General features: G+C 45.9%; 1 protein-coding gene across 5 annotated transcripts in view; it reads right to left on the bottom strand.

Annotated features, from left to right (window-relative positions):
* Positions 1-27,811, bottom strand: part of TRIO (trio Rho guanine nucleotide exchange factor) — a 3,493,742-nt gene that overhangs the window by 1,605,839 nt on the left and 1,860,092 nt on the right. For all 5 annotated transcript variants that reach the window (XR_012724343.1, XM_075314973.1, XM_075314976.1 and 2 more), the window contains exon 47: positions 21,678-21,767. Coding sequence is in view for 4 of the 5 variants with exons in the window: in XM_075314973.1 (XP_075171088.1) it covers positions 21,678-21,767 (90 nt within the window). In the remaining variant the exon portion in view is untranslated. The remainder of the gene's footprint in view (positions 1-21,677; positions 21,768-27,811) is intronic.

Below are 27,811 nucleotides of genomic sequence, written 5' to 3'. Positions count from 1 at the left end.
TGGCCCCACTGTACAGCCTACGTACTGAATCTGGCATTGTTCACACTCTATCAGATATACCACATGATCACTATTACAGTTAATGAAAGTATTAATGTTAAAGCTATTACCATTGTGGAAAGATACAAAGGTATCACTCTTGCTAACAAAACTGCAGCATTTACATTTAGCGGCACCGCACTTAAAAAAACCTTTGACTTCTAACCACGTGGTAGATCTGACCGGCCGTGCGGAGACAAATGTGCTAGGAGACAAAATACTCTGCAAAGTGGGAGCCTTTCTGGCAACAAATCTAACTGCATTCTTGCTCATGATTTCCTTCAATCTCAGATCTTGGTTCAGCAGAGGTAAGTATTTTTTTATGATATTTTTTATACTGTCAAATTGATCACTGAATTGCGTAGAGAAGGTAATAAAACAATTATCGTTGTCCCTCTGTTTAGATTTGTCGGTAAGGAGGTCTACTCTATTTACTCTATCAACTATATGCTCTGCTCTGTCTAATACCCACCCAGGATAATCTCGTGCTCTGAGTCTGTCTTTAACCCTTTGTGCCTCTTTTTTGTATGTAGCTGGGCTGGAACTATTTCTCTTAGTACGGATCAATTCTCCCACTGGAATATTTCTCAGAACATGTTTAGGATGGCAGGAAGATGCATTCAGTGTGTTATTAGTGGCCAGAGGTTTCCTAAATGGAGAAATACATACTCTGTTATCTTTGATGGAGAATTCAATGTCCAAAAAATTAATTTTTGTTTTATGTAGATTGTGTGTGAATTTCAGATTGAACTCATTATTATCCAAATATGAAAACAATTCCTCAGCTCTGGATTCTGTGCTCCTCCATACGAGTAACATGTCATCTATGTATCTCCCCAGCCACAAAATATCACTAAAAAAAGGTGAATTAGTACTGTATAAAAACCTCTCTTCCCAAACCGCCATAACAATGTTAGCAAGGGAGGGTGAGAAAACCGCTCCCATGCTAACACCACTCCGCTGCAAAAAAAAAACGTTTATCAAATGAAAAATAATTGTGACTGAGGAGATACTTGACCGCAATTAGCAAAAATTCGACAATAGAAGGGTTATAATTGCTGAAACTGTTCAAAAAATATTCCAAACAATTAATGGCTACATCATGAGGTATTGCCGGGTACAAACCAATAACATCTACTGTGATCCAGGTGTATTCTTTTTTCCATTCCATATTATCAAAAAGGGAAATAATCGATTTGGAATCTCTAATGTAGCTAGGGATGAGTCTGACCAGCGGCTGCAAATAATGGTCGACCCACTCACCCAGCTTTTCATTGAGACCCCCAATACCCGCTATTATGGGTCTAAGGGGAGGTGGAAATAACCCCTTATGTGTTTTAGGTAAGGAATGATACACCGGGACCACAGGATGATTCACAAATAAATAGTCTTTAAGTTTACCATCAATTGCATTAATAGTTAAACCCTCATTCAAAATAGACAATAACTCAGACTTATATTTTTCTGTAGGATCAGACATAAGTTCCAAATACATGTGATCGTTAGAAAGATCTATGAAATTCAATTTCTTATAAAGTCCAGAGTTCATAATGACCAAAGCCCCTCCTTTATCTGATTGTCTTATCATTAGATCTTTGTTGTTCCGTAAATCTTTTAGTGCTTTCCGCTCACTACTAGACAAATTATGAGACACATTTGTAATATTTGTAGTATGTCTCTCCAGCTCCAAAAGTTCAGATTCAATCAATTCCTGGAATGAATCCAGAATGTGCGGTCTTGATTGCAATGGGTAAAAGGCAGGGTTAGGTGTTGCAAATGAATTATTAAGACATATAACATCCTCATTGGCATTTTTCTCTAAATGTCTCAAATCCCATAACACAGTCTGTTCTTGCAAAGTCAGAAAATCTTGTGAGATCACTTGGGAAGTTGAGACTGTAGGGGCACATATCTCATTGCTTTTGTCAAAGTGACATTTGACTGTAAGGTTCCTCACAAATTTATTAATGTCACATAGAGTATTAAATATATCAAAGTCTCTGCCATCCTAAACATGTTCTGAGAAATATTCCAGTGGGAGAATTGATCCGTACTAAGAGAAATAGTTCCAGCCCAGCTACATACAAAAAAGAGGCACAAAGGGTTAAAGACAGACTCAGAGCACGAGATTATCCTGGGTGGGTATTAGACAGAGCAGAGCATATAGTTGATAGAGTTAGGGTATGTGCGCATGTTGCTTTTTACCTGCTTTTTACCTGCTTTTTTGCTGCTTTTTCTTCTGCGCTGTTTAATGCCAAAATGGATGTGTTCTTCTATTCAAGCAAAGTCTATGGGAATTTGGGTTTCTTGTTCACACTATGTTGTTCAAAATGCTGCCTTTTTGTGGCAGAACTTTGGTCAAAAACTCAGCTTTGCAGTGCAAAACCCAAATGGCAAAAACAATTGACATGTTGCTTCTTTGAAAAGCTGAGTTTTTGACCAAAGTTCTGCCACAAAAAGGCAGCATTTTGAACAACATAGTGTGAACAAGAAACCCAAATTCCCATAGACTTTGCTTGAATAGAAGAACACATCCATTTTGGCATTAAACAGCGCAGAAGAAAAAGCAGCAAAAAAGCAGGTAAAAAGCAGGTAAAAAGCAACGTGCGCACATACCCTAAATAGAGTAGACCTCCTTACCGACAAATCTAAACAGAGGGACAACGATAATTGTTTTATTACCTTCTCTACGCAATTCAGTGATCAATTTGACAGTATAAAAAATATCATAAAAAAATACTTACCTCTGCTGAACCAAGATCTGAGATTGAAGGAAATCATGAGCAAGAATGCAGTTAGATTTGTTGCCAGAAAGGCTCCCACTTTGCAGAGTATTTTGTCTCCTAGCACATTTGTCTCCGCACGGCCGGTCAGATCTACCACGTGGTTAGAAGTCAAAGGTTTTTTTAAGTGCGGTGCCGCTAAATGTAAATGCTGCAGTTTTGTTAGCAAGAGTGATACCTTTGTATCTTTCCACAATGGTAATAGCTTTAACATTAATACTTTCATTAACTGTAATAGTGATCATGTGGTATATCTGATAGAGTGTGAACAATGCCAGATTCAGTACGTAGGCTGTACAGTGGGGCCACTTAAAAAACGTATACGCAAGCACATGTCCGATTCAGTGAACGCTAATACCATTGGTATCTCTGCGGTATCTAGACATTTTGCCACAGTCCACAAGGGCAATTTGACAGCTTTTAAATTCAAGGGTATAGAGAAGGTTTTTAAACCATTGAGAGGAGGCGACTATAGGAGAAAGCTACTTAATCATGAAAGTCGGTGGATTTTTATGTTGGATACCCGCCTCCCAAAGGGATTAAATAGCAGACATGATTTGATCTTATGCTATTGAGGTTTTTGAAAAAAAGAGAGAAATTTAACTTTTTTTTTTTTTTTTTTTTTTGGCTGACAACTGCGAGACTAATACAACAGCACTTTACACTTCCATTGTATGAGCGTGGTTGATTTGTTGTTGTAGATCTCAACACTGATATTTCTGTCGCTCATTAATATTGATATGTGTTCTGTTTGAGCCTTACATATACGGGTAGGCCTCGGCTGACAACTGCGAGACATTATAATTTTTTTTTTTTTTTTTTCTCTCTCTCTCTTCTTATACCTGTGGGCAGTGTCCTTTTTATATGTCTTGCTTCCTATAATGTGTTTTGACAAACGAATGTGATTATCTACATCTATAAAGTGGGGTTTTATTGTGTCTATTGATTTTCATGTCCATTTATGGGGAAAAAAAAGAAAGAAAAAAAGATATGTATATTTATCTATATATAAGATTTTCATACCTAGATGTTAATTGATATATATATATTTTTTTCTGTATTTTATCTGGATGGATACCTATGTAATTTAAGGTTAGATAAATACTTCATGGTCTTTTTGTACTTTCCTCTTGTGAATTTGTGATTTTACCTGAGCAGTGTATACTCCCCTATATAATTAATTTATTGAGAACATGTGAGTTACTTCGCTGCTCAGGAAAAACATTTATAAATATCCTCTTAATCTTGTACTGACTATGACCTGAGGAAGGCGTTCCGCCGAAACGCGTAGTAGTATACATCTGCCATGCATCAGTGTGAACAAGCCGGTGTCTTTACTTGAGAAATGGATATATATTTTTAATCGAGTTGATATAAATAAAGAAGCATTTTTATTTATCCCTTTGGAGTCCAGCTGGATTTTTCCACTGCTATCATGGAAAAGGGTGTGCAGGGCACTTTCCCAAATATTGAGATAGCTCTAAGGATATATCTAATTTTGATGGTAACAAAACTGCAGTGGTGAGTGTTCCTTCTCAAAACTCAAATGAATTGAAAACCGATTAAGGACATCCATGAAGCAGGAACGACTTGTAAATGTGGCTATCATGAGCATTGAGTCAGATATACTGCGTGAATTGGACTTTCGTGACATCATTAGTGATGGGCAAACCGCCCAATGTTCGGTGTTCGGGAGACTCGCTCGAACGTTTTGTAAAGTTCACGTTCAGGTTCTGATATAACGCGAGCTTGCGTCCGAACACCGAACGTGGACTTTACAGTCATGTATGTGATGGGGCAGGGGAGCTGTAAAATAAAGAATACAGTTAATAATAAACATTGTCATCATACTTACAGGTCCCGCGACGCTTCCTGCAGACTCTGTCTCCCGCCGCTTTTCCTTCTGAGTCCGATCATTGCTGTGGCGCCCGGTAACCAAAGAACCTTCCATGACATCATAGCATATGACTAGTCACGTATAAATGTTGTATTATCTCATTGGCTACATATTGGTCACATTGCTATGACGTCATACTAGGTCCTGTCAGTGCATCTCGCCGGTACGCGGTGCTCGCCCAAGCATCTCAGTACTCGGTATACTCGTCGAGTGCCATGTACCGGCGACATGCACATGCACATGGTTAGCTCTCAGTCCCTGCATGTCGGTGCTCTTTACAGAGTCAGCCCACATGCAGGGATTCAAAACAAGAAAGCCTGCAGAGACACCATCACATGTTTCTCAACGCTGGCAGGGAACTAGCCAGGTCTTTCACCGGGAAGGAACAACCACGGGAAGGGCAGTCTCCAGTCAAAGAGAACACCTATGCCAAACATGGTATCCTTCCACAGACAGCTGTTTCGGGGTATTTGCCCCTCATCAGTGTGGAGTAGGAAACTGGCTAGCGGGAGCAATGCCTAGTAGAAGACTACATAAGCAAGGATGGTTGACCTTAGGGAGATCAACATCCAACACCGCGGAGACACCATCACGTGTTTCTCAACGCAGTGATTCTAGAGCAATGCCCCCTGGGAAATATTCAAAACAAGAAAGCCTGTGGAGACACCATGACATGTTTCTTAATGCTGGCAGGGAACTAGCCAGGTCTTTCACCGGGAAGGAACAACCACGGGAAGGGCAGTATCCAGTCAAGGAGACCACCTATGCCAAACATGGTATCCATCCACAGACAGCTGTTTCGGGATATTTGCCCCCCTGATCTCCCTAAGGTCAACCATCCTTGCTTACACATGCAGGGATTGGCTGCCACAGTGATGAATAGCGGCGCCAGGAATCAGGTGATTGGAGATCACCGTTGCTATAGTAACCCGCCTGTCAGGTTACTATGGCAATGGTGGCAGTGGTGATGTCACCGCTTACCAACCCGCAGCTTCTGTTCACTCATTGAGTGATTAGACTGCACGGGAGCAGCCAATGAGGTAATACAACATTCACACGTGACTGTTCACATGGGTATGACGTTACTGTCACAGAAGGTCCTTTTAGCCAGAGGTGCTTACCGGGGAGAACAGCAATGATTGGACGGACACGGAAGCAGAAGTGCTGGGAGAGTCTGCAGGACACGTCGCGGGACATATAAGTATGATCATAATGTTTCTTTTAATAACGTGCTTTTTTTTTTTTTTTTAACAGCCCCTGGACCTGTAAGGGCAGCTTTGCACGTTGCGACATCGCAAGCCGATGCTGCGATGTCGCACGTGATAGTCCCCGCCCCCGTCGCAGGTATGATATCGTGTGATAGCTGGCGTAGCGAAAATTATCGCTACGCCAGCTTCACATGCACTCACCTTCCCTGCGACCGTCGCTCTGGCCGGCGACCCGCCTCCTTATTAAGAAGGGCTAGGAATGTGAGTCGGCAGTCACCCCTGGATCAGCCTAAAGGATACCTGGTTCCACCTGGTTAATCATAGCATTGCCCGGGTCACCTCACTGTGACAGCAGAAAAGTGAGTAAAATCCCTGAAAGATATTGCTGCCTGTGTGTGAGTTCTTCTGTGACCTGTGGTGCTACACACTTACACTGAGCCCTTGGGGCCAGCCTCACTCTCGGGAGGCCAAAACACCAGACTACATTTCCCATTGGCCCCAGAAGCTCTCTAAACTGCAGTGGCGGTCACCCCTGACCGCAATTACCAAGAGTGACGTCACGATTCCCATTAAAGTTAACCTGACTAACCTGTGGGCAGAAGATTCCCAGCATGTGAAGTCCCTGAAGACCCTGAGGCGACCTGAAGGTCATGGGGCTTCACATCTGGCGTCACAAACAGGATCAGGACTGACCTGTTCAGACAGGTGACCGTGCGCCTTGGCGGTCCGCTTGAAAAATTTGAAGCACCGCCATATTCCTACCGCAGAAAGCACGCCAAGAAACAACAGCAACCTGCGCAGAAAGAAGTAACCGCCCATGAAGAGGTGTGGCTACCCAGGGAACCCCTGGAGCACTCAGACCTCGCGAGTGATGAGGGCGGATCTGACCTTACCCAGCGGAGATGTTCCAGGCTGTTGGAAAAAAGAAGAGAAAGTCACGAGTCTGCTGCAAGAGGCAAAACTAAGATAGTGCAGAGAGAACCTGGTGAGCAGCGGCGATGCAGAGAGAATGGTGTCTGTACGCAGCGAACCAGAACCAGGCTCCGCTGCCTGGTGGGACTGGGAGCTCGCCCAGTTTTGTGATCGGCTGCAAGCGCAGATCCTCCAGCAGGTGATGGAAAGGCGCTCAGAGCTACGGGAGCTGGCTGTGGCGATACGGGCCTATGAGAAGCGGGCCGCGCAGCCGGTAGAAGGAGGTGACCACCCAGACCAACTTGCTGATACCCCGGGGAGAGTCCCACGCCACCCTTGCCCACTCGGGTAAGCTAGCCCTGCCGGCGCTGTAAAAGAGGCGATCCCTACTGCGATGCCCACCATGAACCATGCTGTGATCCCGACTGAAGTCCCTGCTGCGACGTCCAGTGCAGAAATGTCCCATCCGTCCAGACCAGGCCACAGCAATGCCACGCCCGGCTCGACCATACAAGACCAGGCCGCAACGCCATCTATCCCTGCCTGCAGAGCAGAAGCAGCCACCGCGCCCCAGCCGCCGACTGAGGAATCGGGTCCTGCATCCCCGCCGGGAGAAGACCCATTGTTCCTGCGGCTCAAGGAGGAATTGAGTGCACGCTTCCCCAAAGACCTGGTGGACAGGTACATAGTCCCTAGGCAGTCACCTGGTCCCAGCAACTTCTGCGGCTAAGAAGAGCCCACCGCCTTGGCGCTCTGATGAAAGCCTATCCCCAGCGCTACTGCCGCAGCAACCGGAGGAGTGCTCAGCATCACTAAGGGATGGAGGAGAGGCCTGGAGGTCAAAGTAACCATCCCTGAGCAGCCGGAGGAAGACACAGCACCCTTAGGAAGTAAGGGAGGCCCGGAGGTCACGCTGTTGCCTTACTCCCGCTGGGAAGAGGTACCGACACCCCCTGCTGAGGAAGAAACAGTGCCCAGCATGTATGTGACCTGGGAGCCCGCAGACAGTGAAGTGGCGGTGATGAGAAGGCCAGCCCACAGAGGACAGCGCTGCGTGAGGACAAGACCACCCCCTGTGCAGCCTATCCCAGACAAGCAGAAAGAAGAGGTGACAGCCAGAGATCTGGAGGAGAAGTGTTGCAGGCGGCATTGCGCTGCGCTCGCTAACGCTCGGGTCCGGCGCTGCTGCTGCTCGGTGGCTCGAGCGGTGGGCCGGATCCGGAAACTTGAGCGGCACTCCTCGCCGTGAGTGAAAGGGGTGTTTTGGTTTGGGGATTTGAGTTCGTGACGCCACCCACGGGTTGTGGTGAAGATGGGCACCACCGCTGCTGGTGACGGGGATCCCGGAAGCGATGCTAGGGAGCAGCTGGGATGTTGTTTTCCCCCTCCGTGGGTAGGGGTTGGTGGTCCCGGGGCCCGGTGAGGTGATGGGGAGGCAGGGTTGGCGAGGTGCAGGGACTGCGCAGCGCGGTGCCGGATGGCACGGTTGTACTCACTCAGCCAAAAATATGCACAAAGTCTCTGGTAAACCAAACGGCTGGATGGACGGGTCCCGCAGCCGGCTGCTGTGACTTCTCCCGGACGGTTGGTGATGGCTGCCTTTTCCTGCACCTGTGTGTTTGTTCGGCTCCGGTGGCTTCCCACCGGTAACCCGCTCCCCAGCGTATATGTGCCGGAGGAGCCCTTTTGCCCACAGGCTCTGGCCCTTGGGATCCTAGCTTTTTAGCGGTAGCTGTATTCCCTTCTGCTGGTAGGACAGTTGCCTTCTATCGGGTCTTGGCTGTTAGGAAACTCCTGGGAATCCGGTCACTAACGGATTTGAACTTTTCGGCGGCTCCAAGCCTGGTCGGGGTCCACAGGCACTGCCTGTGTGTGGTGGCTTCACTTCGCTCCCCGGTTCGGTACCGGCGGGCCACCGCCCGACCCCGGTCCTACGGTTCCGCGTTGATTTGCCTCTCCTGCAGACGGCCACCACCGTCTGCCAACCTTGCTGTCAGTATCTGGGCTCCAACCCAGACACCAGCAGGCACTCCTTCCACTTTCACTTCCCTATCTAATCTGCCTACTGTTCCTGCCTCCAGGACTGTGAACTCCTCAGTGGGTGGGGCCAACCGCCTGGCTCCACCCCACCTGGTGTGGACATTAGCCCCTGGAGGGAGGCAACAAGGGTTTTATGTTTGGCTGATGTGCCTATCTCGGGGTGGGGTGTGTGTGTTGCAGTACCTGTGACAACCTGGCTAGTCCAGGGCGCCACAGAAGCAGTCTTTCAGAAGAGCCCAGCACCAGGTCAGAGGTCCTCTCCACCGCGGAGCGGATGATGAATTCCGCCTGAGAACCTGGCTACGGCTTCATAGTAGAGCCGGGAGTGAAGGGGGGCATTTTTGTGTCCAGAAGGGATGTCCAGACCTGCAAAGAGGACACTCAGGACGTGATCTATTTATGGGAGACCTCGTGGAACACACCAGACATGAGGGTGAGAGGGGCTGGTATGCATTGGATGTAGTGCAGTGCCCAAAGAACATCGCGGCAAGACCAAGCCCTACCCCTATTACTGTTACCAAGTCCCTAAAGAAACCACCATCAGAAGAAGTTGATGTTGAAAGAGAGCAAGACCTCTACACTAAAAATGTTGGAGAGAAAGACACAGCTAAAGACACAGATGAAGACGCAGAAACCTCCAGGTCTCAGAGCCCTGCAAGAAAGAGCCCTGGTTGTGAGAGAAGAAAGTCTGTGTAAAGCAAAGCAAAGTAAGAAAGTTACAGTTACCAGTTAAAGCAACGTTTCAAGTTTAAGATAATGTGCCCACAAGAACTGTTGTGAGAATCCTCATGTACCACTTGTTTTAGCACCTGGTTTTGTGCGATTTTATAAAGGACCATAAGGCTATGAACTGGCTATAGCCACAAACTCTCGCAGTGTGAATAGTTACCCCAGCGGTACTAACCAGAGCACGCCTGTTTATGGGGCTTGGCTCTGCACCACCAGGAAGCACGCCTGTGATGGCGCTTGCTGTCCTAAAGCCAAGAGCAAGCCTGTTTATGGGGCCTGGCTCGTCTACGACAAGGGAGCACGCCTGTTTATGGGGCCTGGCTCTCCACCACAAAGAAGTGACCCTGACCGAGAACGCCGCCTCTACATTCCTGCCAGAAGTGGCCGCAGAAGCGGCTCAACTGAGAAGGGGCTTACTCCTTTAACCACCATCCCGAGAAGAAGATCAAAGGGTTTTGGGTGGGTTAAGGATTTGTGGGTGGTGAAAAATGGTACCTGGTGTGTTCTATAATGTTTTATGATGTTTAAAAGTTTTACAAGTTTGCACTTTCAAATGCTCTTGTCTTTGCAGCCTGAGGACGTGCTGAGGATAACTAAGGGGGAATGTGGCGTCCCTGACCTGGTCAGGCACCACTGAGTATTGCACCCACGCCTGGGTCAGTACAAACAGGTAATCCTGATGGCTGATTAGGGTGTGGACAAACACAGACACATACTAACCAGGACACACACAGCTTAGTGGGGACCCCTGAGCAGACCCAGGGAGGGGGCATAGCCCTCGCATCCCAGCTAGTGGTGGGTAGTGGGACTGGAGCTAAGGAGTTGTGCAGTGGCAGTCAGAGGAGAAGGAGTGAGCAGCCGCGTCTGAGGTGTAGAGCAGAGGAGCAAGACACCATCAGACCCTGCATCTGTAGTGGCTGCTGGCTGGGAACAGCGGCTACCCAGTGGTGCTGCCTGAAATCCACCTAGTGAGGAGGTGGCTGAGTAAGAAGACTACCGGTAGACCAGGCCCGCATGGGGAAACAGGTCCCTAGAGCAGGAGCCCATCTTCTTGGCCTGCTAAACCTGCTGGTGAGGGTGCTGGATGTACCTCACCGAAACACAGAGAGTCACCAGCATCAACAGCAACGAGGGGGCCCATAAGTAAAAGAAGGCAAGCAGCCAGAATTACTTGGTCCACGCTGTTAGCAAACGGGCCAGAAAAGGGAGAATGGCAGTTACGACTTCCCTGGGTGATTCCCGTAGTACTACAAGTAAGGAGTCACCCCAAACAAGAAGGGCTAGGAAGGCAAGTCGGCAGTCAACCCTGGATCAGCCTGAAGGATACCTGGTTCCACCTGGTTAATCATGCCATCGCCCGGGTCACCTCACTGTGACAGCAGAAAAGTGAGTAAAAACCCTGAAAGACATTGCTGCCTGTGTGTGAGTTCTTCTGTGACCTGTGGTGCTACACACTTACACTGAGCACCACCTGGGGCCAGCCTCACTCTCAGGAGGCCATAACGCCAGACTGCATTTCCCATCGGCCCCAGAAGCTCTCTAAAATGCAGTGGCGGTCACTCCTGACCGCAATTACCGAGAGTGGCGTCATGATTCCCATTGAAGTTAACCTGACTAACCTGTGGCCAGAAGATTCCCAGAACGTGAAGTCCCTGAAGACCCTGAGGCGACCTGAAAGTAATGGGGCTTCACATATGATATATTCATGACTGTCATAGATATCAGTATAAGATTATTGAGCCAATATTTTTGAACATGCTTTGTAGGAGTGTCATTTATTCCCCAAGTTACATGCATAGGATAATATACATGTCCCTGGAGTCTGATTATGTATTTTCACAACATTGTGGTTGTTGGTTTTAAATGCTTTTAAATTTGTATATTGGGTGTTATTTTTCTTACTATATGGTTTTGCTGGCACCAGTATATGCGGACTCTTTTCTCTTGTATACTGCAAAAAAAATATTATGCCACACAATCCTTCTTAACATACAGGCCTCCACGCTATCCTCTCCTATAAAATATTCCCACCAAATCATCCCCCTTTATATACTATGATCGTCACACTGCCCCCTAATAAACTAAAAAGCCAAACCATTCCTGCTTATATACTATGACCTCCACACCGACCGCCATATATACTATGACTGCCACACGATCTCCCCAAATCTACTATGACCGCCATATTTTCCGCCCTTGTGTACTATGACCATCACACTGCCCCCTAATAAACTAAAACTGCACACTGTCATCCCTTATATACTATGAGTGCCGCCCTTATAAATTATACCCACCACACCTTCCTCAACTATGAACTATGATCTGCACACTGTTCTCACATCATGTTAACCCCTCTTTACAATGTCTCATACATGTATGATGCCCCTCTCCACGTGGAGCCCTCACACTGCCCCTTGCCATACTGAACCTCCCATGCTTCCCCTTAAAAGGGCTCCCAATGCTGCCTGCCCCTTTTCCATAATGAGACTTCCAATGCTGCCCCACTCATCATACTGAGACCACCACACTACCTAACGCCTAATGATGAGATCCCCCCACACTACCCTACTCTTCATACTGAGTCCCCTACATTACTCTACTCCATACTGAGCCCACCCATGCTGGTCCATATCCATACTGAGTCCTCACACTGCCCCTCTCCATATTGAACCCTCATGCTGCACCTTCTCCATAATGAGCTCCCAATGCTGCAACCCCTCTCCATACTGAACACCCACCATACTGAAACCTTATATTTTACCCCATCGATTTTGTCCCTTGCATTATCCCTCACTCTGTAAGCCCCCCTAAATCCTTCATCTACAGCAATAGGCCCCCTAAACACCCCTCTTACAGCAATAGGCCCCCTAACCCCTGCCTAATGTCATAGGCCCCCACAATCCCCAGCTTATAGCAGTAGTATTCCCTCCCCCACAATCACCAGCCTATAGAAGCAGTTTTCCACATTCCCCAGCCTATAGCAGTAGTCTTCCCTTCTCCCACAATCCCCAGCCTATATCAGTAGTCTCCCCCTCCATCACAATCCCCAGCCTATAGCAGTAGTCTTCCCCTCTGCCACAATCCCCAGGCTATAGCAGTAGTCTCCCCCTCCCCCACAACCCCCAGCCTATAGCAGTAGTCTCCCCCTCCGTCACAATCCCCAGCCTATAGCAGTAGTCTCCCCCTCCCCCACAATCCCCAGACTAAAGCATTTGCCGCCTCCCCCTTATACCCAATTTACAGCATTAGCAACACCCACATCTTCCTTATGAATCTTCAGCTCTGCGAGCACTTACCTTCTGCAGTTTTCACTGCCCTCCTCCTCCTGCTGCTCTGGTGAATTTTCTGTTCTCACTGGCTCCACAGCGTTTGTCGCGTCCTCCTCCTCCGCGGCATCCTGCTGTGACATCTGCAGCATTGGACGCTGCAGCACAGAGCAGAAATCTGATTGGCACGCCTCTGACTCTGGAAGTCCAGGCACTGGTACTTCCGGGGTCAATCATCTCCCTGTGCCTGCACTTTATTTGTATTTGCGTCTTAAAGACACGGATACAGATAAATGAAGATGCACCTCCCCCTCCGAAAACACAGTGGATTTATTAGACTGACTGATGCAGGGGGGAGAGGATGTAAAACAAAAAAAAACGTTAAGCAAGTTCAAGATCAAATGATCTCTGAAAGGCAAAAAGTTAGATATGACAAAGTGTAGGCACCCTTGGAAATGTGTGTGCTCAGATAACTTTGACCAAGGTTTTAGACCATAATTAGCCTGCTAGGGTTATGGCTTGTTCACTATCATTGTTAGGAAAGGCCAAGTGATACAGATTTCACGGTTTTATACAAACTCAGCATCCTCTAACCTTGTGCCAAAAAACAGCAGCCATGGGTACTTCTAAGCAGCTGCCTAGCACTCTAAAAATTGAAAATGGTGGAGGCCCACAAAGCAGAAGAATGCTATAAGAAGATATCAAAGCATTTTCAAGTTGCCCTTTCCTCAGTTTGAAATGTAACTCTGAAATAGCAGTTAACAGGAACAGTGGAGATCAAGGACAAGGTCTGGAAGACTAAGCAAAATTTCTGTGAGAGCAGCACATAGGATTGCTTGAGAGGCAAATCAGAACCCCTGCTTGACTGCAAAAGACCTTCAGGAAGGGGGGCGTGGCCTGCACGCTGATGGTGACAGCTGCTTGAAGGAGAGCTCTGTGCTGACAGCAGGATAAACCAGCTCTTATCAGCTCACAGATAACAGGATTACCAGCTACAGGAGGTGTGAGTAACCCCAGCCCCCAGCTATGCCTAAGGGGAGACCTAAAAAAACTGGCACTCCAGCCAAACTGACAGACTTCTACCCCCGGGATAGGGATCTCTCCTCACCAAGCAAGATGGCGCTGGCTTCTCACTCAGCTTCTCCCCACTGCTCACAAGGAGATACAGGCTGCTTGAGAGGCTGCCCAGCCATTCCTCTGACAGAGGAAACAATGCAAGCTCTGCTGAAAACGCTGAGGGCTTCCCTGCAGGCTGATCTCAGAGAAATAGTAAGAGAGCTGAAGGAAGAGATCAGGTCTCTAGGTGATCACACAGAGCATGTAGAAACTAAAATGGCTGAACTTGCAACATCACATAACAATCTGATAGATGCTAACACAGCTTTGGAATAGGAGGTGAAGCCACTAAAACTTAAAATCAGTGATATAGAGGACAGATCCCGAAGAAATAACCTAAAAATCAGAGGGATTCCCTCATCAGTAGCAGATAAAGACCTCCAGGAATACTTCCACAAGTTTCTACTACTTATACTCCCTGGATGGGACACCAGAGACGTGATAGTGGACAGGATTCATAGAGTCCCTAAAGCCAAAGGCATAGATCCAGCTCTGCCTAAAGATGTCCTGGCTAGACTTCATTTCTATAAAACAAAAGAAGCTGTGCTTCACACACTGAGGGGAAATCCAGCCCTGCCAGACACTTTCATGGGACTAAAAATCTTCCCAGATCTTTCTGCTGCAACTCTTAATAAAAGAAGAGAATTTGCCCACCTTTCTAAACTCCTTAGAGATCAAGGCATCAAGTACAAGTGGGGTTTTCCGGTGAAGATGATAATTTTCAAAGATGGAGGCACTCACATATGTCATACTCCTTCTCAGCTGGGCAAATTGCTGGATGACTGGGGAATAGCCCACCCACCAAACCCTGGTGGGCAGGAGAATCATAGAGGCCCTCCAGACAGGATTAACCCTGAATGATCAGTAGCTTAGCTGGGACTCCTTCCTGCTTATGGCACCTGCTGTCCCTGCTCCTGTGACACGGGATGTCACGTAGCCCCCCTGATGTTCTCGCCTATGGCGAGCGGTTATACACCGGGCACCCTACTCGGGGCAAACCGGTGTTGTTGGAATTTTTTTGTTTTTGTTCCTCTTCTCACAAATGTTCCTTAATTTTTTCTGGAAATTTCTCTCAATTCCTTGCTGGTCTAGCCCCTCTCATCCCTGATGGCGTTCCTAGGAATTCAAACCCCCCTGCGGCTCCAATATGAGAATTAAGATATTGTCTATTAATGTGAACAGACTCAACTCCTCAGCAAAAAGGTGTCAGGTTTCCAGGTTTTCCAGTTCTCTTTTGCATGAGCTTGCCCTCGGTTAACATGGAGTTTACTGTTCTGTTGCCCTACTTCCTGTCCAGCTGCTTAAAAGGCCGCCTCTAAGCCTAGTCCAGTGCCTGAGTATACTGCTTGCTGTGTGCTCCTGCTTTGCTGGCTGCTGCTAATCCTGTTTGCCTTTGGATCCTCCTAAAGACTACCGACCGACCGACTCTGGACCTTACCCGGTTTCTCAAGCTGTGCCCGGATTCCGTCTGCCATCTTCGGTCAGCACTCTGCCCGGTTCTCTCTGGTTCGTAACCACTCTGGACATTCATTCCGTACGGACACTCCTGGACTTTTACCGCTTGTCCCTTGTGTCCCGGCTGCTGCGCATTTAGGCCTTCCGGGGTGATTGCCGGACAGTCCCTGTATAGGGGTTCGCTCTTGTGGTCTCCCTGGGGGAGTCCGGTGCGTGGCCCCGGGAATTCCCTTCGCTCCGTTTCGGGAAGGTATTGTGTGTATTTGTACCGCTGTGTTTTCCGTTGTGTATCTACCGTGGTTACATATTATAAAATATCTTGTACCAAGAACTCGTCTCTGATTGTCATTGCCCTACGCTATCGAAATCCTCAGAACATATATAAGTATTACAAAAGGTCAATGATGTGGAAAGAGGTGAAGGCATCTAACTGTGATATAGCGTGCATTCAGGAGACCCACCTTCTTTCCACAGATAATAAACGGCTACTTCATCCAAGGTTCCAACACACCTTTTTTGCTAATGACTCAAAAAAAAGAGGAGGAGTGGCCATTTTAATAAAGAACTCAGTGGCCTTTAAAGTGATAAATGTCAGTTATGGAGCGGATGGAAGATATATTATTTTGTCTTGTTATATCAACAGCGTCCCTTATACCTTGGCAACAGTCTACTCCCCAAATTCATCACAATTGACCTTTGCTAGGAAATTTTTCCAAGCATTCAAAGATACTGCCACAGGGGCGGAAATCATCTGTGGAGACTTTAATATACCTGTAATACGCTCCATGGATTGCTCCAACACCAGCATCCCACATGCTAAGGAACTTAAGCATCTCATCAATGAATTCCATTTTCATGACATCTGGAGATATTTGCATGCATCAGAAAGACTATACAGTCTTCTCTTCCAGGCATCGCTCATACAGTAGAATTGATTTTTTTTTGGTCGACAGCAAATCTATAAGTAATTGTGTGGCAGCTGATATTGGTTTAATTACTTGGACAGATCATGCGCCGATCTCTTTGTCTGTTCAGGGTAGCTTTAATGTTCAAAATTCCCCTAGGTGGAGACTGAATACCAGCTTGCTTGGTAGGCAGAAGGTACATGATGAAGTAGAGTCAGTGTTAACAGAATATTTCAAACTTAATAATAATGGGGAAATTTCTGACGAGACCCTGTGGGCTGCTCATAAAGCAGTAGTCAGAGGGCAGCTCATAAAAATAGCCTCCATCCAAAAAAGGAAAAAAGACGCAGATATTAAATATATATTAACCCGTATTCATCACCTTGAATCCCTGAATAAAGCCAAAGCATCCCCTAACTTGACTAAAGAAATTGTAACCCATAGATTCCAACTAAGATCCCTACTCCTGCAAAAATACGAACATAATCTTAAAAAAAATAGATCGACATTTTATGCTATGGGGGATAGAGCGGGGTCCTTATTGGCAAGAAGGACGAAAAAACGTGAGATCCAATCTAAAATAGAATTCCTGAGGGACCCAAACGGAACAATCACTAGACATCCCATTGAAATAGCAGAAGCATTTGCAAAATACTATGAGGCCCTGTATAATCTAAAATATGATTCCAATACGTCACAGCCGACTCAAGTGGATATACAGGGTTTCCTAGACACCCTGGATCTTCCCCGGGTCTCAGATTAGCAATTAGAGGAACTTAATCTTCCCTTTACTACACATGAAATCCTAGGTGCCATCAAAATGACTAAGTCTAACTCCGCCCCGGGCCCCGATGGGCTGCCATACGAATATTACAAACAATTTACATCCACTCTGTCCCCCTTTATGTCAAAAACCTTCAATTTTTGGCAAAATAAAGGGTCAATTTCCCCAGACAACTTAGAAGCGATTATTATCACGCTATCCAAGCCAGGGAAACCTGCAGACACCCCGGGTAATTTTAGGCCCATTTCACTCCTAAATTGTGATGTTAAAATTTATGCCAAACTAGTGGCAGATAGACTTCATAAAGTGATCCCGACCTTAGTGGCTCCAGACCAAGTTGGGTTTGTGACAGGCAGGCAATCTAAGGATGGCACCAGATGGATGCTTGACTTGATTGGACTGGTGGAGATATCGGGTGAACCCAGTGCATTCCTGTCTCTTGATGCTGAAAAAGCCTTTGACAGGGTGCACTGGGGATACCTGGAGAGAGTTCTAACAAAATTCGGGTTCTTGGGGAAAATCAAGTCATCCATTCTAGCCCTCTACTCTTACCCAAATGCGTCAGTGTTGGCATCGGGGTTTCTGTCATCTAAATTTCAAATAAGTAATGGCACCCGCCAGGGGTGTCCATTGTCTCCCGCTATTTTTGCTTTAGTGGTAGAACCTCTGGCGGAAGCTATACGAAAAAAACATAGCCATTTCTGGTATAAGAGTTGGGGAATTTGAACATAAACTTGGTTTATACGCAGACGATGTGATAATTTCCTGTTCTAACCTTGCAATGTCAATTCCAGCAGTTCCAGCATCTCCCCCTCTCCCTTTGAACACATTATCAAATTTTTCTAAAGTGTCGTATTATAAGCTTAATGCGGCAAAGTCTTTGATACTGCCGTTTAATGTACCGGTGGAGGCCAGGAGTGCGCTGGAGGGGGCCTTTCAATTCAAATGGTGCGACAGGGGGATACCTTATTTGGGTATTAAGCTGACACCATCGCAGATGTTAATTAAAGAAAATTTGGAACCTCTGATCCAAAATTTAGAAAAGGAATTGGGAAGGTATGAAAAAATATCATTGTCCTGGATGGCCAGGATACAGTCCTTTAAAATGGTTTTCTTACCCAAAATATTGTATGTGCTCAGATGCCTTCCCATCAAAATTTCTCACAAAACCCTGATGAAACTTCAATCGTTGACTAACAAATTTGTCTGGGGTAATAAAAGGGCTAGGGTCGCAGGTAAAGTGTTATACCCCCCATATGACTTAGGGGGATTGGGCACCCCAAACATATCGGTATATTATAAAGCCTTACTAATTGAATCACTAAAGGAATGGTGGCGTCCAGGTAATTCACATAGATGGGCTCAGATTGAAAATTTCCTGTCCCACCAGGGCTCGGTCAGAAGAATGATGGAAGCAGAATATTTGAGCCGTTCACGGTTCTCCCCGTGTGTTCCCACCATGTCAGCCTCCCTGGAGGTCTGGCGAAATGACTTGATTCATAAGATTTAGATTCCTCTTTCAGAGATTTCCCTCAAGTCGTTGGAATCTCAAATCCCCTTTTTAAATCTGGCCAGGTGGGAGGGATCGGGCATTACAGTGCTGGCGGATCTATACTCTGATTTGGGTGTTAACCCCTTTAATGAAATAGTACGGGAACACCCCTCTTTAAAGGGCTGTTTCTATCAACACATCCAAATTAGTCATTTTCTGGCCTCTAAATTTCCTCCAAAGTCGAATCCTCTGTTACCTACAACAAAGGCTTTGGTATTTAAAAAGATAATTAAATCCAAAGGTATCTCCTCGACATACAAATGGCTCAATAACCCCCCCGAAGAGCAAAAATTCCCTTATATGAATAAATGGGACGTGGAGTTGAGTGTCTCTACCTCTCCTTCAAACTGGCACTTGGCATCAGCAAATATCCAAAAATATTCCAAGTGTATAAATCATCTGGAGCAACTGAAAAAAGTACACCTGCGATGGTATCGGTCCCAAGCCAACTTAGCACAGTTCCTCCCAAATTATTCGCCACATTGTTGGAAGGGCTGCCTCCAAAGGGGTACTCTTGGTCACTGCTGGTGGGCTTGTCCCAAGGTTTTCTCGTTCTGGTTGGAGGTGTTTGGCCTGATGGGTGAGCTGACAGGCAATCCTATTAATCCGAATCCAGGTCTGGCAGTGCTAAACGTGGGTATAGAGGAGTTCTCTTGGGAATCCAGGGGTTTATTAGTTCACATTCTAGTAGCTGCCAGATATTGCATAAGTTTGCACTGGAAATCCCCAAAGACGCCTACATTAGTTGAACTATATAACCGAATTAATCTCCAATGCCAATACGAGTTCTGTCTGGCTCACTCCATCCGCGCCAAAAACAAAATACTTCAGATTTGGGACACGTGGCTAAACTCTGTATATGCTTCCCCTGTCAGGCATCTGTCTCCAGGGCAAACTGTTGATAATTAAAAATGGGTCAAATAGGGTCAAAGAGAGTGTTACGCAGGGAGTTCACCCATACCACATGTCAATATTCAAGGTGTTTAAATCTCTGTGGTTGTTACTGCTCGGGCTACCCCGAAACGCCATCCAATTCCCTCCCTACCCCCTCCCCCTCCCTGGTTGCTTCCTTGCAACCATCCATGGTTCTCCCCCTCTCCCCCACCTCTCTCTCCCCTCCCTTTTCTTATTTTCCTTTCTTACTCTCTGGTTCTGGTTGTTTGGATCCCTCGTTTTGAGGATTAAAGAGTAAATTGGTAGGTTGACTCTATACGTATTGGGTATTGATTAACCTAAAAAAAGTTGCAACTTGCATCAGACATGATTGGTGGTGGTGTGACAGGAAATGTGAATCATAATCAAAGGTGATACTACCACATGTTACAGCGTTGTTTTCTTTGTGTATTATTGACAATGATACCTGAATTTCTCCTTTTTGTAATGTAACTTCCTACAATGAAATTGATTAGATTAAGACCTTCAGGAAGATTTATAAGACTCTAAAGTTGTGGTACATTGTTCTATTGCTCAGAGACACCTCCACAAATATGACCTTCGTGGAAGAGTCATCAGAAGAAAACCTCTCCTGTATCCTCACCATAAAAATCAGAGTCAGAAGTATGCAAAAGATATCTAAACAAGCCTGGTGCATTTTGGAAACAAGTTGTGTGGACCAATGAGGTTAAAATAGAGCTCTTTGGGCACAATGATCTAACGTATGTGTGTTGAAAAAAGAGCACAGAATTTTAGGAAAATAACATCTCGGACAACCATTAAACATAGGGACGGATCAATCATGATTTGGGGTCATGTTACAGTCAATGGCATGGGGAGCAATTCACGAGTAGAAAGAAGAATGGATTCAATGAAATTTGATGCAAACATAACACTATCTGTAAAAAAGCTGAAGTTGACTATCTCAAAAGGTACAAGTTGAAGGTTTTACAGTGGTCTTCACAGTCCCCTGATCTGACCATTATTGAAAATATGTGGCTAGGCCTCAAAAGAGTAGTGCATGGAAGATGACCCAGGAATCTCACAGAACTGGAAGACTTTTCCGAGGAAGAAAGGATGAAAAACCCTTAAACAAAAATTGAAACACTCTTGGCTGGCTCAAAAAAAAGATTTACAAGCGGTGATACTTGCCAAAGTGGGTGCTACTAGGTACTAACCATGTATGGTGCCCAAACTTTTGCATTAGCCTATTTTTATTTTTTGTTAATATTAAAATGTAAAATATGAAAATATTTTGCCTAAAATACAAAGGAAATGAGTCAGCTCTAACTTAATGACTTTGAGATCATTTCATTTTCAACTTGATAAAGATCATTTAATTTTCAACTTGCTTAACTGTTCAAAAAAATATTAATTTTTACCTGGGTGTGTCAAAATGTTTACATGCCACTGTATATTTACACTCATACAAACACACTGTATATATTTGTGTAAATGTACTCTATTTCTGTGTTGCAAGATGGCCGCAGGCGAGGTTCTAGATGAGAGGTATGTGTCACCGAGTTGGCAAGCCTCTGTGATTTAGCACCAGAAGAAGCAGGCGACAGAACCAATAGTGCTGAGAGGCGTTTTTAGTCAGCCTGGATCTTGGATCTGGGTTTTAGGAACCACCACTAACTAGAGCTGGGTGGGACTGGCCTTAGCCTTACCTCCAGTTCCAGGAGTTGGAACAAGTGATAAAAGTATGCTCACCTGTGTCATTTTGCTGTTTGGGATAAAAGGTGTTTAATTGTGTCTGGGAGAGAGGAAACGTCCTGTGTCAACAAGCTTCAGTCAAAGACTGGGACAGACTTATATGGCTGTATGAATAGATGTGGGGTTTTTTTTTCTGTTAACCCTTATGCCGCTAAAAGGCTGTTTCCTTTGTTGGAACCAACTGCGAATTTATGAAGTGAATAAGCCTCGTGGTGGAGGACAGGAGGATATAATGTTTAAATTTAAATGGAAATATACAGTTAAAGGCTTCTGAAATATGTCAACTGAAAAAAAACCTCTTGTGTTAAGAACTAAAGTAAATGGTCTTAGTATGCAACTTACCTCAAAATATGTGTCAATGTAGTCTGAAACAATATGTTCAGAATTTGATTTGTTTTGGCAGTAAACTATATACATATGTAATCTTCTTTCCTGTAACAGAATAAAAACAAGACTAATAAATTCAGACTATTATAACAAAGTTGATATTTTATACCTTTTCAATAATGGAATGCAATTCCGAATGCCAACAGTAAATAATTTATGGAATTTACTTTTTTATAGTTCTTAGATTGACAGAATACAGAATTCCATCAAGTTCAACCTATGCCATAACATGTTGATCCAGAGAAAAAAAAAAATTCCTCAAAGTACATTCTAATTGCTCTACATTAGGGGGAAAAAAATTTGTTCTTGACATCAAATATTGCAAAGTAGTTACCTGAATCAACATACCATCTCCAAAATATAGTTAACTTTAATATTACATTTTTTAAAAAGGCATCCATAACCTATTTGTACTTGTGGTAATGATTGATTCACTAAACATCACTTGGCAGATAGTTCCTTTGGCATGTCTGCTCTTACATCTGCCTCTATGATGATGATGAACACCTTAATGACCTTTGACTAGAGTTGAGCGAGTACCTAGCTATTCGTATTCGCTATACTCATAACGATTACGGTCTAATACTCGCATATTCGTTCCGAAGAGTGTGTGCAATGCAAGTGAGCATGTGAGACGGTGCAGGAGACCAGTACTGTGGAGGTATGGACAAAAGAGTCTGTGATGGACCCGGAGGAGGAGAATCCAGGTACTGGGGGCTGTAGTGGGGGGTGGAAACCATCTGCCTCACAATGTGCCAACATGGAGGGAGCGGAGACCTCGGTCCCTGGGGATCGCCTGCCATACTTTGCACACCGGAGACCCCTCCTCCTATAGAACGAACTGGGTCTCAGTCACCAACACCTGCCCTGCCCTCCGGCCCCCCACAAGAAGCTCTCCATGCTTTGAGGGAGCTCATCCTGGCCCTCCCCAGCAAGTAAGGTCTGGAGGATGTAGTGGCCAGAATAGAATCCGCCCAGCAGGTGGCGCTGTCCACTTTGAGAGAGGAAATGGTGGTGCTGGAGGACAGAATTGGGGCTACAGAGCAAGCACCAGGAGTCCCAGGAGAGCAGGATGAACCGAATTGAAAAGGGACTGGGAGTCTTCCAATGCCCGCATCAGAGATGAAATAACATCAGGCTGAAAGGTATACCGGAGGACTGGCCTCAAAACCTTCTACGCACCAAAGTTTTGACCATCTTCAATTTGGTCACTGATCGCCCCTCTGGAGGCTACCTAACTCTTTGACAGAATTCACAGAGTTGCCAGGCCCGGCCCCAGACCAGCTTCCTCCTTAAGAGATGTCTTGTGCCGCTTGCATTATTATGGAGACAGAGAAAAGATCCTACAGGAGGCTTGGGCACATGGCTCAGTGGAAATAGACAGGGCCAAGGTGAAGTTATTCCCGGATGTCTCCAGCCGCACACTTTACAAGAGGCCCCTGCTCCATCCCCTTTTGCTCAGCATCAAAGAAGTGAACGCTTCGTATAGGTGGGGTCATCCCTTTCACCTGATGCGCAAGGGGGACTCTGTGTTCTCTTTGCGGAGGCATTTGGAGCTCCCGGATTTCATTTCCTTCCTGGGAATTCCAGACTATTCAGTTCTGGATTGGATGGCATGGGAACCCCAGGTGTCTCTGGGGCAATGGAGGAGACGGGAGGACGCCCCCTCTGCTCAAAGTGGTGAACTGTGAAGACCGAAGCAGTCCTCATGGGTTGCCTGGGGGGCGTGTCCTAAGCTGGGGCACCGATGGCCCTCTTTTTTGTCCCTGGCGAAAGATGACGTCAAGGGGGACTGGGGTTTGGAGGGCCTTATACGTCTTTAAATTGTGGGACTCTGCTATAAGGCCTACTCTTCTGGATGTAATGTACTGGGGGAAGATATTAGTTTTTGTTATACTTGTTCATAAGGCAATATGCTATTCAGGATGGAGGGGGGGATGTTTTTTCATGTTTCTTCTCGGGGGTGGGGTTTGCGGGAGCTTACTTGACAGACCTTTCCTCGCCCTCTTGGCGGGGGCTCATTTACCATTATCAAGATGGGCGCGGGCCTGCGCTCTGGCAGTGTATTGGTTCTTGGCCCTGTTTTTCCCTAAGTAGTTCCTGAGCTTGTCCCTGGCTCTACGAGCTGTATTTGAGCTGCCTTTCCTCTTTCTTGCTTTCTTTTCTGAGCTTCTTTTCTCTTCCCTGCCTTTTCTTTTCTCTTTTCCAGAGGGGCCTAGTCCGTTTTTTTTTTTTTTCTTCACCTGTTCACCTGGGAGGTTCCGAACCTCTGTCTAATGACTAACTGTTTCTCTAGGTCCTGTGATAGAGTATTATGAACCAGAAGCAGTCTGAGCTGTGGGTGGGCTACCTGAATGTCAAGGGCCTCCACAGGCCGGAGAAATGGTCAATTCTTTTGAACTTGTAGAAAAATCGAATCCAGGTCACTTTCCTCCAGGATATGGAGAGAAGGTATGCACACCAGTGACTATGTAAGGGGAATATATGAAAAGCAGAAACTGCTATGTGAATACTGACATGAAAAATCCAATAGCTATATGTAAGAATGAAAATGTGAAAATGGAATCTGCATTACTGCCAAGAACAAATGAATAAAGAGAAATTTAGCTATTGAATTGATCAATGCAACAGAGCCCCAACACTACGCCAAAGTATTTCTCTACGTTGGGGTCCCTAGCTAGTGTGTCTCCTCTCATCCAGTTAAAAAACTTACCGTGTTGGGAAGCTGAGACCCAGGCTATATATGCGTATAATGTGGGCTGGCAATAGGTGTGGTGGGGCCGGGTTCAGAAACGAAAGACTACAAATCAATTAAGAAATATTGTCTGGAACACCAACTCTGAGTCTGAACTGGGTGCAAACACCTAAAAAACACGCAACAGATGGGGGCGGGTACCCACACTAGCGATATCGGGACCGATATCGCAGTGTGTAAAGTAGCCTTAAGTCATTTATAACCAACAATGTTTTGTGTACTGAGGAAATCATCCAGCAATTTTTTCCCCTTACATAGTCACTGGTGGTAAATGAAGTAGTTGAATACCTCCCCGCTCTGTCCCCCCAATACATGGCCATATCTGAACCGTAATGACATATAAATGCATGAAAACCCACCTACTCATCACAGATTGCAGTATGAAGATAAGATTACCATTACCTAGCATGTTAGCACCTAGATCAAATAAAAAGAGATGTGAAAACTCCTCCCACCCCGCAAAAAGAGAACAAAAAAAAATAAACCCCACAAACAACAGCATTAGAGAGTTCCATCTGAAAATGACAGATGGACGAAGACACCAGTCCATCCTGCAACTGTGCAGAGAGCGACCACATAATTTTTTTTTTTTTTTTTAAAAAAAAACAACTTTTTTAAACCAAGAGCAGTCTAACGCATCGATCTTCACCCTTTGTTTTAACCAGATACAGTACACAATATTAACCCCATTACGACCGCGTTACGTTTTAAAACGGCACCAAAAAAGGGTACTTATTCCTTTCTGCCGTTTTAAAACGGCGGGCAGAAATAAGTGAATAGCGCCCCCCAGCGTCAGAAAATCTCCGGGGTTTCAGCTACCGGGGGTAGCTGAGATCCTGGAGATCATGATTCGGGCCGTTTTTTCCGGTCCCCAGTCACGTGATGACCGGTATACACCGTATACCGATCATCAAGTTATAGTAAATGACATCGCCGGCAAAAAATGATTTATCTCCCATCTGGCATGATCAAACATGTCAGATGGGAGATAAATCTCTTTCCCGGTTCCCTCCGGTTCCCTCCAGTGCCCCGGTGTCCCCAAAGTGCCCCCCCCGACACCCAACCCCCTCCCGATAAATCCAAGATGGCCGCGCGCACCGGCGAGTACAGCAGCGCGCTGGCCGCATTCACACTTTTCTTATGGTTTCTGTCGTATGTGCCATAACACATGCGACAGAAACCTGCTCCCCAGGCCCTGCCGGGTCACCCCCTATCCCCCCCGGTGTTCCCCGGTGTCCCCCGTACCTGTCGGAGCGCTGATCCCCCGCGGCCACCCTCCTCCGGCTCCTTCTCAACAGACACCGGTCACATGTGCAGAGCGCAGCTGTCAGCTTCCTGTATTCAGGACGCTGGCGGCTGCTGCTGCTGCTGCTCGGCACTTTGCAGCTGTGACCCGGGCAGAGTGAGTGCAGATTCTTTGCACCCACTCTCTTCAAATGGAGGGTCTGCACACCTAGAAAATGGGGGATACGTTCCCTGAATGTGTCCCCCATATTCTAGAAGGTCCAGAGTTGACGTGGGACGTCCAAATGGATTACAGCGGATTTTTTTTTCTTTTCTTTTCAATAAATTGGTGAATCGGAATGTTTTGGAGAGTGTTTTTTGAAATAAGTTTTTTTTTTGTTGTCAATTTTTTTTTTATTACTGTCAATTAGTTATGTCAGGTATCTGATAGACGCCGTGACATAACTAATTGCTGGGCTTGATGCCAGGTGACATTACACATCTGGTATCAACCCCATTTATTACCCCGTTTGCCACCGCACCAGGGTGCGGGATGAGCTGGGGCGAAGCGCCAGAATTGGCGCATCTAATGGATGCGCCACTTCTGGGGCGGCGCGGCCTGCTATTTTTAGGCTGGGAAGAGTCCAATAACCAATGCTCTTCCCATCCTGAGAATACCAGACCCCAGCTGTCAGCTTCACCTTGGCTGGTGATCTAATTTGGGGGGACCCCACGTTTGTTTTGTTTTTTTTAATTATTTATTTATAAATAATTAAAAAAAAAAAACCAGCTTGGGGAGCCCTCCAAATTGATCACCAGACAAGATGAAGCTGTCAGCTGTGGTTTGCAGGCTACAGCTGTCTGCCTTACCCTAGCTGGCTATCAAAAATAGGGAGGACCCCACGTCATTTATTTTAATTCTTTTTTTTTTTTGGGCTAAATACAAGGCTAGGCATCCTTTAGTGTCACATGAAAGGCACTAAAGGGCGCCAGCTTAGAATATGCAGGGGGTGGGACGTTATATATGTTTGACATCTATCCAATCATCCATTGTAGCATTTTAGGCTATGTGCCCACAATCAGGGTTTGCAGCGTTTTGGGCGCAGAGTGTTTTCCCTGCATCCATAACGCTGCGTTGTGTAGTAGAAGCACAGTGGAAGGATTTTTAGATATCCCGTGCCCACTGTGTTTCTTTTCTCCGCAGTATAAACCGACCTGTGGCGCAGCTTCCCGAGCCTCAGCATGTCAATTTATGCTGCGGAGATGAGTGTTTTCTGCAGGTAGAATAGAGCTAAAGTCCACAGCAGCCTGAACCCAAATTGTGGGCATGGGCAGCTGTGTTCTCCCGTGGACAACACATCTCTGCAGGAAGGCTGCCACTGTGTACTAGACGCCGTGTCGCTGGATCATGGCCACATAGCCTAACAGTGAGCAATTTGTTGCTACAGCAACATTTTTGTGAAGTACCTGTGGATTCAAAATGCTTACTATACTCCTGAATAAAATCCAGTTTCCAAAATGAGGTCACTTGTGGGGGGTTTCTGATGTATAGGTACCCAAGGGGCCCTGCTAATGTGACATGGTGCGCGCAATTTACTTCAACTTTTCCAAAATTCAAATGGTGCTCCTTCCATTCCAAGCCCTCCCATTTATCCAAACAAAGGGTTTTGGCCACATGTGAGGTATCCCTGCGCTCACAAGAAATTAGATAACAACCTATGGGGTATACGTTTTGTTGTTGCCTCTTGAAAAAGTGAGAAATGTGTCGCTAAATCAACATTTTTGTGAAAAAAATGAAAATTTCAATATGGCAACCTAAGCTTATCAAATTCTGTGAAGTATTCGTGGATTCAAAATGCTCAATATACACCTAGATAAAAGCCTTGAGGTGTCTTGTTTCCAGAATGGGGTCACTTGTGGGGGACCTCCACTGTTTAGGCACCTTAGGGGCTTTCCAAATGCGACATAGCGTCCGCTAATTATTACAGCCAATTGTTCAGTCAAATGGCACTTTTTCCCTTCCGAGCCCTGCTGTGCACCCAAACAGTTGATTTCCACCACACATAAGGTATCAGCATACTCAGGAGAAATTGCACAATACATTTTATGC

The sequence above is a fragment of the Anomaloglossus baeobatrachus genome, chromosome 6 (genome assembly GCF_048569485.1).
Source record: "Anomaloglossus baeobatrachus isolate aAnoBae1 chromosome 6, aAnoBae1.hap1, whole genome shotgun sequence".
In the NCBI taxonomy this organism is placed as follows: domain Eukaryota; kingdom Metazoa; phylum Chordata; class Amphibia; order Anura; family Aromobatidae; genus Anomaloglossus; species Anomaloglossus baeobatrachus.
The sequence above is the reverse complement of the archived record's forward strand: the minus strand, read 5'-3'. Positions and strand labels throughout refer to the sequence as shown.